This window comes from Battus philenor, unplaced genomic scaffold, assembly GCF_028537555.1.
Source record: "Battus philenor isolate CCGP_79_NKW_IND1 unplaced genomic scaffold, ilBatPhil1.0.hap1 SCAF_6, whole genome shotgun sequence".
Classification (NCBI taxonomy): domain Eukaryota; kingdom Metazoa; phylum Arthropoda; class Insecta; order Lepidoptera; family Papilionidae; genus Battus; species Battus philenor.
Genome location: NW_027181726.1, coordinates 8,821,063 through 8,836,956, shown reverse-complemented (window position 1 = coordinate 8,836,956; position 15,894 = coordinate 8,821,063). Strand labels below are relative to the sequence as shown.

The following is a 15,894-nucleotide window of genomic DNA, read 5'->3' as shown; positions in this document are numbered from 1 at the left end:
ATTACGCGGCACTGTAACTAACCACTGCTCGATAAGGAATATATTTCCATTATTTAAAAAAGATCGTATAAATAAAATAGTACAGAAAGAATATCTACATAATACCAAGCAGAGTGAAAAACCATGCATGAAGTTATTCTAAGAGGATGTAGTCACAGAAACGCAAATAAATCCATACTATAATTTATTAATAACGTAAATGAGTACACAATGCCAAAGGCTTAAATGATTTACTTCATTCAACATTTCTCATTTGAAAAAAATATATTTACATTTTAAAGAGAAAATCAGCTCTGCAATCTAATATAAAATCGCCACACTGAAAAAAGGATTTTCATTTTACACTTCTTGTCGAATCGAATAAAGGAGCTCGCTGTGCACTCGGCTTAAATGTTTCATTAACACGGAACAGCACATAGTCTGAACACACATTCGTCGCGACAAAACGTGCAAAGGGTCCGTGGAAACGTTTTCAACGGAAGACATTAATTATATAACAAATGTGGCTATTACGTAATCAATTTAATTTTAAAAACATTTACTTTTTAACATTATACGTACAACATACAAATACGGAAATTGAGCATGGTGTAGTATTAAAAATACTGGTCGGGCACTACACTTGCGCCGCCGGGCAGCGGCCCGCGGGCGCCCTCTACCGCCCGGCGCACACGCACTGTCGATCTAGATTACCTCGGGTAGCTAATTCGGTCAACTGAGCTATCTAGATATATAATATTTACTGGTCCTGGAGGCGTCAGGTTGAACGGACTGGCTATCTGTGTAACGATGCTACCTAATGTGCAATATTTATAACGTAATTTTTTATTTAATTTCTTTCTGAATCAAAGAAAAAATGATGTTCATCATCGTTAGGTGTTACATTATTTCGTTTAATGCTTTAATTAATTACATTTGCACAAATAAAAGTTACAGTTCGACAGTGCGCACGCGCTACATACATTCTTATTTCGACTTATAGACATGCGCGGTAGAGGACAATTACGTGCAATTCTATAAGACATGAAGGAGGAAGTTGCCAAGTCTATATACATATGGGGCACAGGCATACACAGCAACCCTGCTACTTAAACTTCCGAGTATTCCAGTCGCTACACTAAGTGGCGGGCGCCGACGAGTGCAATTGACGAACAAGTGATACTTAACTCACGCTACGTTAACAATTTACTCCCGGGGGTACACAGATAAGACTGCACCTATAACATTACATTTACACAGCGGCGGACGGGGCTAGCCCGTCTCGCTCTCATTATTATGCGCAATAACTTTAACAACTGCTCTATAACCTAATAGGCAATTCGTTATAAAGCCTCGATTTGTAAAATTTGTGCACAGCGTAAAGAAACCAAAACAGTACGAAAATTTAATTTAACGTCTCATATAAATCGAGAAACAAATTGTGTTACAAAATACATAATTATCCTTAATTTAACGATTACAATATTTATAATACATTGATCTTGATGATTCCTTTCAAAACCTTATTGTAGCACACTAACCATTTTGTCAGATATGTCATTTAAATTCAGAATTTTCTCCAAGTAACAACAGTTTGGCTTAATTTAGGAAGATTCTATAAAAAAAACTTAAGTTATGCATTTGTTCATTTGATTTTTTATTACAATTTCATTAAAATCGTCTATAAAACGTTTTAAACAACGTAAAAAATAATCTTTTTTCGATTGACGAAGAGAGTAATCGAGACGATTTCTGAAAGGACGCTCCAAGTTAGGCTAAACACTAGTAAATTGTACGCTCCGCCTTCTATTATACTCCTGTCGCGAACAATGTAAGATCAAAAGCAACGTCTGCTCAAAATGCGCCTCGTTTACCTCTGTCGTAAAATAGATGATTCCAACTTGATAAAAATCACTTTTCATTTGTGACAATGTTCCATTAAAATTTAAAACTAAAAGACGAGCCCTCGCATCGAATCACATGTACTTTACTTTATGTACTTAGGTATAAAAATTTGCATTAAAAAAACTTAAACACTGTATTACTTACAACACCTAAAACTACTAAAATTATACATCCACACATGAGTATTTAGCGATAAAGCACAAAATGTTGTTCGAAGAAGCTGCAACATGACTACTTTAAAATAAAAAATAATTGTAACTTAAATTAACAAAGCCAGTGGCACTAAGAGTGAGTGAAATAATTCGTAATCCATAAAATCAGATATGACACGAGATAGCTTAAAAAATAAACCGTACGGTTGTACCTTACATCAAACACGAGCCCCGCATCCTGCCCCTATCACATGAAAAACCTTTACGAGGAAAGCACCTTTTCATTCTAACTTAATTGTGCGAACAAAGACTAGAAAAATGCAAAAACGAGAACTGTCATGGATTTTGAACCGAGTTATATGTGACGCGATCGGTCGCGCGCGGGCCGCTGCACCCGAGCATCGTCAACAATTAAAGCTATCGCGTCGTGGTCGCCCGGCGCCCCACCGACACGTACACCAATAACATCATTACATTGATATGTTAGCGACGACACGTGGACCGCGCTCCCGAACCGTTCACACTAGCTTTGTGTAAGTGTCCAATGTAGCGGACAACGCTTCGCATCACACATCATCACATCTGCGGTGAACTGTGAACGACTCGCGTCTGTAACAATTTCATAACGTTGCAGCCAAAAAACGTGGCCGGTGCGAGAGAAATTCAGATCTATTAGTTAATACATCGTTATAAAACGATTATGGCAAATAATTAATTATATTAAAAAATATAAAATTGTTGTCGGATACGTGTTATCCGTAAAAAAAAAATGTATTCCTTAAACGATCTATGTACGACTTGTAGACTTTTTAAGTTTTTCCAATTGAAAGACTATTAAATCTATTAAGAGAAAGCGAAACGTCATGCAAATGCTCCGAAAACGCATGAATCGATGGGTTTTTGTGCTTTGGTATAAACGTTGAGCGAATTCATAGACGTTTTAATACTTTACAACTCTAATGAAAATGTTACACTAAGTTTACGTCGCCTTAAGGGTTGGACCCGTATGCACTTGTTGTTCGTGTTAACAAAAGAAGATGTCAGATTACTTTAGAACACGCACCGTCAAAGGTGAGAATATTAGAACATAATTACGAGGAGAAATCTGTTGATATGTAACAACTCCACGGAGTGATCCCCTTATACACTACATCTAAAGCATTATTTCTACTTTACTTTTCCAAAATAGACAATTTAAACTAGCGCCCGAGAACCAAACGACAAATGTACAATGCAATATAGACCGCTGCATACACCGGAGCCGAGTGGTTCTAATAATAAATGCTTATAGTAGCACACAGAGGTGAGACACGGGCTGCAAAGTACAGCTGCTGCGTACAGTTAAACTCAAAGCGGGGCGGGAGACGACTCGACGTCGTAGGAAGTAGCCTCAAAGCCTATCACTATGTTCAAGAGTAGAGCGCGAAGGTAACTTCGAGACGAACGTATTTCTTAATAACAACCAAACTAATGGCACCGAATTTTAACCGCACCATAAAACTGGTTATTATTATCAATCTAACAACAGAGCCCTAGATTTAGTTTATTTAAAATAGTTTTAAAACTGTGTTTTATATTTACAAAATATTTTGTATAAAGTAGTTGCTGTATAATATAAAAAGAAACACTATCACCTGTGACAACGATCCGTACGTCGAACGGACTGTAGTGTATGAAAGTTAAAAACAACAGATTAACTATCGTTAAAATCGCATCTACCGCAAACACTTTAAGAGAATTGTGTCCCGCGCGTGGTACAAGCACAACAAGTACATTCCAAATCGGAGGGTATCTATCGAGTAAATGTGCTTTCTTTCCAATATTTACAATTTCTACATGATATGCAAGTGCAAAGCTCGCTAAATATAGTTAAGGAAATAGTTCTATTGTCACCGCGTGATGTTCTATTGTCACGTCATTTAGACAAGACGCAAGTCTAGACTGGGCCTGGTCGCGTGCTGACGCCGGAACACGCGCCGGCATCGAACACGCGTTCATACGTTAGTAGTAAAATAGTAATTTTCGTAAACATCTAAATAGAATGAACGCGTTTCCGTTTAGCTGCTCGCACTTGTATATGCATTAACAAACAATTTTACAATACAGTATAACTTAGTGAACTATATGGTTAGAAATTTTAATGACTTTGGTATTCATAAGTTCGCGTGGCCGCCGAGAGAGGCCACTACCTGATACCTACAATTAGGTTTGTACGTTTACAAAGAGAGTTCATTGTCATGTTAGGTAGAGATGAAGGTTCCATATTCGAGTAATAAATTTCTTTGTTCCACTGGCTTAGTATGGCGCGAATCTGTTGTACCCGCTCCTGTATACTGCCGTCTGTAATGAACAATATTCAAATGAAATTTTACGTCCAATGACACACTCATGATAGATAAAAATATACTGCAGTCCTCACCCCATATCCCGTGACTGGACCAATGCCGTGACCTAAATATGGATCCGCATATTCCCTTCCGTATCTGAAAAAGAAACAATCAAAAACTCTATGATATACCTTTATAAAATTTGAATAAAAGCAATGAATGTGTATTAAAACAACTATTTGTTTTATCACATGCGAGTAATGAGTATATTTAGAGGAACATAGTTATGCAAACACAATCCAACCTTCACAATTTGAGAAAAGAGTTAGAAACATTGAATTTATAACTTTTAAAATCGTCGTCTGTCTTTTTAACGATATAGCTTAAGAACTGTTTTCTTTTATATTTTAACATAATAATTCAAGTAGGTATTTACAAGCACTCGTGAATCTTCAATTATTTTAACATTATAAGTAGCAAACTACCACCGGCTCGAAAAGCCGATTAGCTAAAAGCTGGCCAGAAATTCAGCAATTGTATTGTTCAAGGGAAATTTAATTCATGTCTATATACAATGTCAACCATGTAAATGAGTCAACAGATCAAGATCCACACATTTCGATCCACTAAAACCTCTTGAATGCTATTAAAAGTTTCATTTAGTTTCATATGTTGCAAAACTTTATATGCGTGCCGTCAGAGCCATGAAGGATTTGTTAATTTGTTGTCGACGTGGGTTGGACCCTGTTTGCATGATTACATCCAGTTCATGTGAGGGTTGTGTTGTCGGATATCTGGCGCGCAGAAGGCTTAGTGTCTGTGTAGTTACGTGGCGGCAAGCGGCGCGAGGGCGGGCGCGGGCGCGGCGCTGACGGCGGCGGCAGCGGCGCGGGCGGCCGCTCCGTAGTTGGCCGCGGCCGCCGCAGCCGCCGCGTGCTGCGCTGTCGTCAGAGGGGACTTCAAGAGGGGCGCTGCCGCTGCTGCCGCTGCTGCAGCCGCCTGCACACCGACATACTAATTAATTAACTTCCTTTTAATAAATCGAAATCAATTGATGTTATCTGTCAACGGAACTAGAATGTTTAATTTTCGCTATTGTACTAAATCATACCCCAATTAATGTTAAATTGCCATAGTTATTCTTATTTGTAATAGGTTGTTAGTGCAGTTCGTCTTTTTTTAAATAAAGCCATCGACTAAAAAAATCTATGGACATAATTCATCCATCCACATAATTTGAAATGTATTTTCAGTCAATGTATTGACTCTGTGCGTTATTCAAATAACTAATTAAATGTTCAGGACAGTTTATGTTTCGCCAATAAAATGCTGTCATTAGTTCCCTAAACAATGAGCCCACAAAGGCACATTTAATAAACAGCTGATGTAAACGTAATTGGAAACAATGATTAAGAATTTTCAAAGCGCGCAATGTTATTTGTAATACTTTACTTAAATTGGTTATCAATGTCTTACCGCGACAAACATCTGGAGCGTCTGTAATTTTATGAAGTTATGACAAAATTATGAATTTATAATTTTATTTTATTCAAAACCGTTACGTACTCTATTAGAATTTTTAGCCAGAAAACTAAGCGACTGTACACAAACGAACTAGTTAAAAAAAAACAATTCTGCGTGGCGTGTAATCGACATACATTATCATGCAACGTTCCTCGTAAAATTCTTTTAGATCATCAATCAGTAGTAAGTTTTCCTGCAGCAAGTACATCTCCACAAACTTACTATTGCAGAAAAATTAAACACAACGTGTGAATGTAGACTGACATGCAATACTAAATATGAAGAAATCGATCATGACACAAACTACGCTGGAATGATGGGTCGGTCACAAGTCTACAGAGATGTTAGTGGGCGGTAGGTATGTTTGGAGAATGGTGATTAGATATCGCATTGTGGGCTCAATGTTCTACTCGGAGCGTGATGGCGTCAGACCACAGCTTTAGCTTACACTAAACCCGCCCACCACAGTATTAACGAATCAGTACGAATAGAAAGCGGTTCGGTCCGGGCGGCGGCCGCGTACCTCCTGTTACCACAAACGACAGTGCACCTCGCATGGCGGTGTCTTGCCGGGAGTCATGGCAAACAGTGAAAGAGCAACCAAAGTCCCAGCACACACCGCGCACACTCCATAACGACCTCGTCAAACTTGTACGCACTAACGCGGTGGACACAAATTAGGAAGCGATAGTAAACAGATAGTAAATAGTCACATATCGGCATATCGAAACCGAGCTCTAAGCTCGTCGCGCTTTACCTCGGCTGCGGGCTTCGCGGCCTGCAACAACACACGGACGGTCACCCACACTGGGATCATTGTTTACACATAGGACGCAATACAATTTAACATTATAGAAATAAATATACCAACAGATGGGGTTACTGAAGCGAGAACTATATGGCTGAAGTAATTACCTGGAGCCTGTAATTGGAATCAACCGTCGCTGCCGCAGCTAGGAACGGGTCGTAATACACACTGGAAAACCAAAACCATGTCATAAAGTAAATGCTTACATGTTTACACTGTCACATTCTTTACAAACTTTACTGACTTTACATAAGAAATTTAATATGTTTTAACGTTTTTCATTTTAATCGATTTGGTACAGTTGAATATTTTATTTTGACTGTCCTCTAATTACATTGTAAGTGTTTTTTCAACGAAAATAGCAATTCTTTTATTACTTATTCAAAGAATATCTATGCATTATTAAAAAGCATATTTTTTTCGTATGTGATCTTTAATCACAGTCCAAAGGATAATTTGTGAAAATGATGGAAAACTGCAAAATATTTAGTGTAATGAAATGAACTAGTGAAAAGCGCTACAATATCTACAGCGAAAATATGGACCTATGGAAAAATTTTATTGTGTAACTACAGAATACATAATTAGAAACTATACTTATAAATATTTAACAGCGAGCATAAGCCCACGAGTTTTAATTTTAATACATGCGGTGCTTGTGCAGAATTAGTACACATACGAAAACACTAAGTTAATTTACATACATTTATATTAGTGGCAGCACACTTAACTGTTTGCTAAAGTATTTAAATAGTGTATAAATGTTAATCTATGTAAAGAAAAAACGTTAACTTCATACCAGCAGGCTTAGGGAATGGTGGGATAATTACACGAAGGGATTACTGAGGAAGGTATTGGACGGAGTGGACGTCATCTCCTGTTGGAATATTATCATGCTGAGAATTGTTTGAAATTGTCCGGTCGCCATATCTTTCAGTTTCTATTTAGTATCAACATTGGTCTATCTCCCACAAAAAACAGTTTGGATATAAAAGTATTTCTACGATTTTTTTATTTAAATCATATGACCGGTAACGGCCACGTTATATAATGAATGTAGCGTATGTTAGATATTAACTTTGAACAAATGTTGCTATTTTTTTAAATCCAGTTCGCATATTATTGTGCCCATAATTTACGAATTTAAATTTTCGCCATTGTCCATTTTTGTAACACAATATTCTTTCAATTAAATTTTAGTAGTACTCCCAATTCTTTTTTTACACGGTTGTTTCATTTTTTTAAAAGCATGCTACAAAAATCGTGTGAGATAAAAACCTAAAAACAACTAATTATGAAACCCATATTAGATAATAATTTATGAATCATAAGCTTAATCTTTATTACAAAAAATAGTTCACGGTTAAAATTCAACCCATTAGTACAAAAATTTAAAAATACAAATTAAAATTAATTTTGCCACTATTGATCGCCTTTTCTACAAACTGGACTAACAATTCTATCATCAGTAGACACATCAGATACGTCAAGCGCTAGTGCTGAGTTTCTAACATTCATCGCTCTTAATGTCTAATGTTGGGCGTTCTGTTTATAGAATGTCAGTGTTGTCAGCCAACGGCTGGTTTTTTGGATTCTCAATTTGCTTAAATGTAATTCTTTATATCTAGATATAAAGAATTACATACTATACAAAACATAAGACAGTGATGTAGTTTCAATGCACGCTCCATGTTATCTCAAGATTAGTTGCAGGACGAATTACAAAAAAGTATACGTTTTGGAATTTCTTCTCCATTCGTCCACAAAACAAAAAATCGCGAAAAAATATATTTATTCTTATTGATGAAGTGCGTTAATTCAAAATCGTGTTAAGACAGGCCGTGTAAGAAGAGATGGGTGTAGTTTCTAATGGAGTAATGATATAAATATCAAGTTGATTTCTCCAGAAAGGTGACTTTTGTGTTCACTAGTTACGCTAAGTAAATGGGTCATTTTTCTAAAGAAGCGTTTCGGGAGAGGGAGGAGTGGTGCGTTGCGAGCGTGGCCGCGTCGCGCGGCGTGGCGCGGCTCGGGTCGCTACTCACGGCGCGTACGCGTGCAGCTGGGCGTGGGCGTGTGCGTGTGCGGAGGCGGCAGGCGGCGCGGGGGCGGAGGCGTAGGCGCGCGGCAGCACGTGCGCGAGGGCGTGCACGGCGCGCGGCGCGGCTACATGCAACACACCGAGCATGCGAATGGGTCGGGGACGCGGTTACCTGCGACGCTGCGCGGCACGCGGCGCGAGCACGAGCGGCGGCGCGGGCGTGGCGGCCGGCGCCGCGCCCAGCCACGGCCACGTCACGCCAGACACCCGCAGCCCTGCGCACACAGCGCCCTCAAACACTCGCGGAACAAACCACCGCCGCGAGATAATGCTACGCTTTTTACATCGCTACCTTTGATCACTTGTTTTGTCTGTAATGACCTACGGGTCCGAGACGTGGTCGCTTACGATTGGCCTCAGAAGAAGGCTCAATGTCACCCAGAGAGCAATGGCTATGCTCCAAGCTGTGCTGCGAGATCGAATCAGAAATTAAGAGAACTGCAGAAGGACCAATGTCACCGAGGTCGCTAGGAGAATTGCTCGTCTGACTTGCCAGTGGGTGGGACACATCGCTCATGCAACCGATGGCTGTTGAGACCTAAAGGTTCTTGAGTGGCTACCTCGAACCGGTAAACGCAGTATGGGTGCCTAACCACACAGTTGGACCAACGACATACTGAAGCTCGGGAAGTCGCTGGATGTGGGTAGCGAAAGAACCATTGTCGGGGCAATCTTTTCAGCAGGCCGCGCTGTGAGCGTCTACGGTTGATATGATGATGATTATCTACGTTACAGTCTTTTAATTACCACAATAAGGTAAAAAAATATCACCAAAAAAACGTATTGAATAATAGCGAAAAATTAATCTTGGTTTTAAGTTTATAAATTTGTAATCTGTGTTTGATGCCAAAGCACACGAAAAAAAACAAGTTAATATATATCTTTACCGCTACCTTAGAGCGTCCCTCCTATTGCAAACCAAATCAAACTCAAAATCGATATTATTCTGTTTTTTAATTTATTTCTTTTCTCCATTTTTATTAGGAGATATATGGCTTGATGCTTCTCTTCCTAAAAACAGGATACTTTTACATCGATTTTCTAGTCGACAAAGTTATAACTAAATATTATTTACCCGGACATGATCTATATTACTCTAATTACTTTGTGCAAAATGCATCTCACTTTCCGCTAAAGGCTCAATTGAACATATCATTAACAACGGACGTCGAGTATAACAATGCCATGCCACATTAACGCCCGTCTGAAATCACAAGTATTAAATAGTAATACTCACCACCGTGCGATCGATTAAATACATTCCTACTTTCTGCTCTAAAGAAGCATGGCCGTTAGAGTAATGCCTTACAATCAGTTCGTAACATACAAACGTATCATCGAGCAAAGAAACTAATAAACCATGTATAGTCCCACCACATAATTAACGAAACTTCATGCTCGAATGAATGTTATGTAATTAATGTAAACGCGAAAGCTGTCAATGGTTTGGAACTAACATACAATACTAATATGCTTCTTACCTTCTGGCCATTGAACGCACACTGAAACAAAATAAAACATATAATTAAGGAGCTAGAACTTTTCATCGTGACATTCTGGACCATGGTTGCACAGACTTATTAAGACTAGGTGCCACTCGGGCAAATCATGAAGTGATGGCGGGCCGGCCGCCAGAAGTATAGGTAATAAATTTTTTTGGTTTTATTTTAGAATTGAATTCAACATTTTTTTCGAATGCACGACATTATTATTTTTGCTGTTGGCGGGCAACCAGTATTCGACCGGCGGGCCGCTGTCTGTGTATCCATGTTCTAAACTAACACAAAGAAGATAGGCTTAGAAGTCATTCACCTCTACAAAATTGAAATATTGACAGTGCAAGACAGAAGTTACGATTTTTCTAACAAAAGTCAAGATAGAATTGTTTTACAGACAAAGTGGAATGGACTTAGCAAGCTGTCTAAATTTGGTGTCATCCATAAGTGTTTTGATCAGGCAAGTACCGGAGATAGTCTTTTCGATATAACAAAATCATATTAGCAGAATAAACACTATGTTGGTGAAACTACTACTTTGGTTTCAATGTACGCAGCAATAAATAGCGTAACATGCATTAGGCATGCCGATGTTACAGAATTTGTCTAGAACGAAGTAAATATCACTTAAACGAAAAATACGCAACTACAGAATTGGCTGGAATTAGGAAAAAATAAAGGTATAAATAAGGAATAAAGACCGTTTGTCAGTCAACATAAGTTGCGTTTAATATACTACGCGTAGATGGCAGTGAACGCGCGCAGTCGTTATTTATTACGCGCGGCGGGACTTGCGCGAGCGCAGACCGTCTCCGGCGTTGACAGTGGGCTCGTTCTCTAAATAGCATTCACCTACTGGCATTCCCACAACGTATCTAGCGAACATGTAACAAGTGAATACATTGACATGGACAACACCGATCTCTAATATGTCAGCTCTCTCACCCAAAGTGGGAACTGATCCATTTCTAGCCAGTATAACTGGATGGATTAAAAGAGAAAATTATCAAAATGCATTATTTGAGATAAAACAGATTATTAAAATATTTCATTTCTTATCACAGAACGTACAGATAAAAACACACGAATATTTATTATAGATCACTGTTTATGTGCTGTATGTTAAGAAAATAAAAATATGAACTTACCATTGGGAACCGCTGGCGGCTTTTTGGTTTGTACCCTTGCAGTTGCATTATTAACCTGATTAGGAATTAAGTAATAGATTAGAATTCGTAAACGAGTAAGTTGAACTTGAATTTAGCAAGGCAACTTACAAATTTGTATTAATAGACCATGAAACATTTTTATGCTGATTTGATTACAGTAATACAAGGATACAGATTAATTGAGTCCTGGGTTCATAATTCTAACCAACTTTTTGAAATGCACTAATTGCGGGTACAATTATCCAAGCACATTATATAACTGTATGTAATAAACGAAACAATTGAAAAAAACATTTAAAACTTTACACAGAGTATTAAATTTGATTTTGCTGGGCCCAGCAACAAAACTATTAATTTCAATATCAAATACCACCGATTCTCAACTGCTGTCCAGTCTGCACATTTCAATATATTTTTTTTTTTATTTTGTGTTCAGTTACACAACACTCGGGAATGTGATTACCAATTTTTAAACGTCACTGGCGTCGTTCGATAGCGTGGGTTTGCTACGATGAGGACAGTTTCTGGTGTCGGACAGTCACGTAGAAATATCACAAAATATCATAAAATAAGGTAAGTTAAAAGTGCGATTGCTGCCTTACCTCGTCGGCATTGTGACGGTATTGTGACGGAACGGTTCGTTCTACATTTCTCTGTGAGACAGTCTCTCAATCGATCGGCATTTTAAATGACCGTCTAGAGAGTAAAGGGATAAAATAAATAAGGTTTGTTTGCGGATTAGATGAGGGGCGCATACTTATAGTGCTATAGTAAGACGCGGCCGCGCCTAGCATGGCAGTAACTACAGAGCAGAGGAGCGCAGGTTGCGGTGGGCGCGTGGCGGGATGTTAAAGTTACATAGTGCTACGGACGTATTCATTGATCATGCACACCTCTATCTTTCTGCCCTCAACCACGGTGCCGTGAAGACGCTCTCGTGCTCGCTCCGCATCACCACTATTTGCGAATGTTACAAAACCGAATCCCTGCATGCAAGACAGACAAAACATGCATTAAAACAGCGTCGCTCAAAAAACAACGTGCAACAAAAATTAACATTTATGCATTGCATAATCTTTATTTAAATATGCTTGTGAGGTATCGATAGGATTTTCGTCTCCGTTACGTTGCCGGTTTGAGCGTATTCTAGCTGAATGGGTTCACATAAGCGTCTGGATATCAGTAAAGTAATTGAATGTCTCTCGACCTAGTAGTCTGTACTATCACAAGATCCTACCGAAGTATACAAACAGTGAAGGGTTTCTTTTGAAGCTAGTTCAATAGACTCTACTGTAAACAAAGTATCTAGTTATGTATTGTATGTTAGCTGCCATTTGTTCTACAAGTCATCTGACATATAGCTAATTCCGCGGTCATTAGTAACGGAATATAAAAAGAACTATATAAGCCTCTAACTATGGAATCCTATAAGAGTTTAGATATGCAATTTTGCTTCGCACGTGTATGTTTTGAATGCAATTACAAATTATAGCTTTTTAATTAAAAAAATACTATCTATTTGCTTTTTAAAAATGATAGTGCAAAAATTGTACAGTGCCAAAAAATTTTAATTAAATTGATAAGCAACATTTCTGCCTGAACTTGTATCAGTCCGCATTCAGCACGGCATTACACTTGTCTGTTTAACATTAACTTTACCCATTTTATAATAAACTGTGCCAAATGAACATAAACTACAGATAAAACATGGTGGTAAACCCATAGATACAAAAAGCAGCTAGCATAGCACACAATACAGTGGAAGAGACGAGTTGTGAAAGTGGCAAACAAGTTGTTGATTGTAATTAACGCTTACACTTATAAAAAGCATGACAGCTCTATTATCACAGATACCATTCTGGGTGCATATTTAATATAAAGTAAAAATAATCATATGGGCAGAGAGAAAGAGAAAAATGAAAAGAGAACGAGATAGAGGAGACCGCGAAGAAACTAAAACTATGTAAACGTAAATTGCAACTATTGACAAAATTTATTCTGAGTAAGGCGAGTCCTCGTGTTGGGAATTAGCAGAATCTCTTGTAACAGACATATCGGCCTGCAGACGGGGAAGACGCTAATGCCATTCGAGTTCAAGCGAAACTAATTGTTGCATCAAAATTACTTCTAGGATTTTTAACTTACGCTGTCAATTTATTAACACAGAAAAATAATTAGGGTCAGCGAAGTATACATGCCCAAAAACTAATGAAACATTATGTCCCCAAGTTAGGAAGCGCATGACTGAGATAACTAGTATTACACAACAAAATAATATTGTCAATCTAATAGAACCAGACTTAGGTATATTTCCGAATGACGTATCACCCAAACTACACACATAAGATAGATCCATCTAGCTATAAACGAAAGCCATACATGACGTGACGTGGACATACATGACGTGTCAAGTAACGATCCTTCGCCTCGAGTACGGACGTACTACGGAGAGCAAGCGGTGCAGTTTGGACGATAGGAAAATATTTATATTAGTGATGAATAATAGAGCTGTCCTGAAATGTGACTTAAATCAGCTGTTATAGTGACGATGCATTATTCTCTAGTACTGCATATCCCAATGTGAGGCATTGAAGAAAAAAATTCGGAGCTATTATGTCAAAAGATTAAAATACATTTTAGATATGAGCGGGCATGGACTACTGTAGGATCGGTCACCAAACTGGACACAAGGAAAGCAGTAAACACGAAAAAGCAGTCAATCCAATCAATTTTTGTATAACTCACTTTTAACTAACATATTAAAGATACGTGAAATTCAAATATTTTAATGAGTTGTTTTTTGAGTCTTGAGATAGTAAAAATTGATTAATGTTTGGGGACAGTTGCACCAGTGACTTAGTTTCGTGTGTTATTGCACCTTACGGCACCTTACTGTATACTGAACATGAAACATCTTTACATTACTACAAATATTTTAATGAGAAACACAAAACGCATGTCATTGGTACAAATATATTACATAGAATTGTGTCAAATTTTAATATAATATTATACTTGTAAACATAACTGTTTAATGGTAATATACAATGCAATTAGAAATACTGCACCAAACATTTACAACCAAAAGTACGATGAGGCTAGTTGAAACACTATTATATTCATTTTAGTCCAAGCCCTTGCGCCTCGAGACTTGTTGAAAGCTCGGATTAATTGAAGGCATTAATCGTACAGAAATGAAAAATATTATTAAAATTAACTTATTGAAAATATTTCTTTAGTTTGGGCAGCAATAGTAATTGTTTTATTTGAACTTCTTAGCTATTGAAGTTTGTATAAACAAATTCAAATTAAAAAAAAATTAATGTCTCTGTGAGCACTGACAAGTACTTAATTTTATATCAATAGCTATGAAGGAAATATCTGTGAATTATAGGAATAAAAAATTCATCGTCATGATTAACTATCAACTTCACTTGCTTTACTACACAATCGATATTAATGTATATCCTCAAACAACTAAACGGTAACCAGAGATTATTTATTTTGAATATTTCAAGAGTAATAAATGTGTAGTCAATGCTACATCATTGTTAAAGGTAAAAGAAGATCATGCATTAATAAACAAATATGCTATCAAAGATACCTTCTAAAATAGAATAAAACGTATAATGTTTGTTTTTTGATTGATGTAATTGGGTGTTAAGAAAATAGAGTAGGTCCAATAATTCACAAATATACTGAAGCAATAAACATTATTCCCACTTATTAAAATTTAAAACAATATATCAATTTTATGGAACCAATAAAGTACCAACCGGATTTATGTCACTACTAACGTAAATAATTGTCGGTCAAAATGTCGATTGCTTCATAAGTTACTTAATCCTTAAATAAAATCGTTAAAGTAGCCACAATGATATCCACGTTAATTTGTGGATTTCAGGGCCACCTTATACACACAGGTAAAGTTGCGGTAACAACTTCATGCTTACCTTTGAGCCGCGTTCGTTGAAGATAATTTCTACATCAAGTATCGTGCCATATTGCTGAAATAAAAATATTCATTATTAATGACGTTGGTACTTGCAAGCTCGGTGAGGTCATGCCGCGCTAAAGGGTTGGTGGTATACGTACGCCAAACATGTTTCTGAGGTCGGGGTCTCTAAAACGGAAGGGTATGTTGGAGACGTGCAGTCTCTTGGGCTGCGAAGCCTGGGAGACGGGCACCACGAGCGTTTTGTCGGCGGCACCGGCGGCTGCGCTGGCGGCAGCGTTGGCGGCGGCGGTGGCGGCAGCGTTGGCGGCTGCGTTGGCGGCGGCGTGCGCGGCAGCCGCCTGCTGCGCGACCGCCGCCGCCGCCGCCTGCTGCGCCACCACCGCCGCTGCCACGCTTACCGGAGTACTCTCCTCTGTTGCTTCTCCCTCGCTTTGCTGGAATACAAAATCTCCTTGTTTACAACTTGCACACCTAA

General features: G+C 38.2%; 1 protein-coding gene across 4 annotated transcripts in view; it reads right to left on the bottom strand.

Annotated features, from left to right (window-relative positions):
* Nucleotides 1-171: 171 nt before the first annotated feature.
* Nucleotides 172-15,894, bottom strand: part of Rbfox1 (RNA-binding Fox protein 1) — a 47,430-nt gene continuing 31,707 nt past the window's right edge. For 2 of the 4 annotated variants that reach the window (XM_068773927.1, XM_068773931.1), the window contains 10 exons: nucleotides 15,557-15,853; nucleotides 15,415-15,468; nucleotides 12,355-12,447; nucleotides 11,441-11,495; nucleotides 10,278-10,298; nucleotides 8,741-8,861; nucleotides 6,803-6,863; nucleotides 5,193-5,377; nucleotides 4,456-4,519; nucleotides 172-4,376 (listed from right to left, as the gene is read on the bottom strand). In XM_068773927.1, coding sequence (XP_068630028.1) covers nucleotides 4,332-4,376; nucleotides 4,456-4,519; nucleotides 5,193-5,377; nucleotides 6,803-6,863; nucleotides 8,741-8,861; nucleotides 10,278-10,298; nucleotides 11,441-11,495; nucleotides 12,355-12,447; nucleotides 15,415-15,468; nucleotides 15,557-15,853 — 996 coding nt within the window. In that variant the 3' untranslated portion in view covers nucleotides 172-4,331. Of the gene's footprint in view, nucleotides 4,377-4,455; nucleotides 4,520-5,192; nucleotides 5,378-6,802; nucleotides 6,864-8,740; nucleotides 8,862-8,908; nucleotides 9,012-10,277; nucleotides 10,299-11,440; nucleotides 11,496-12,354; nucleotides 12,448-15,414; nucleotides 15,469-15,556; nucleotides 15,854-15,894 lie in introns of all 4 variants that reach the window. The other 2 variants (XM_068773929.1, XM_068773928.1) reach the window with 2 other exon arrangements.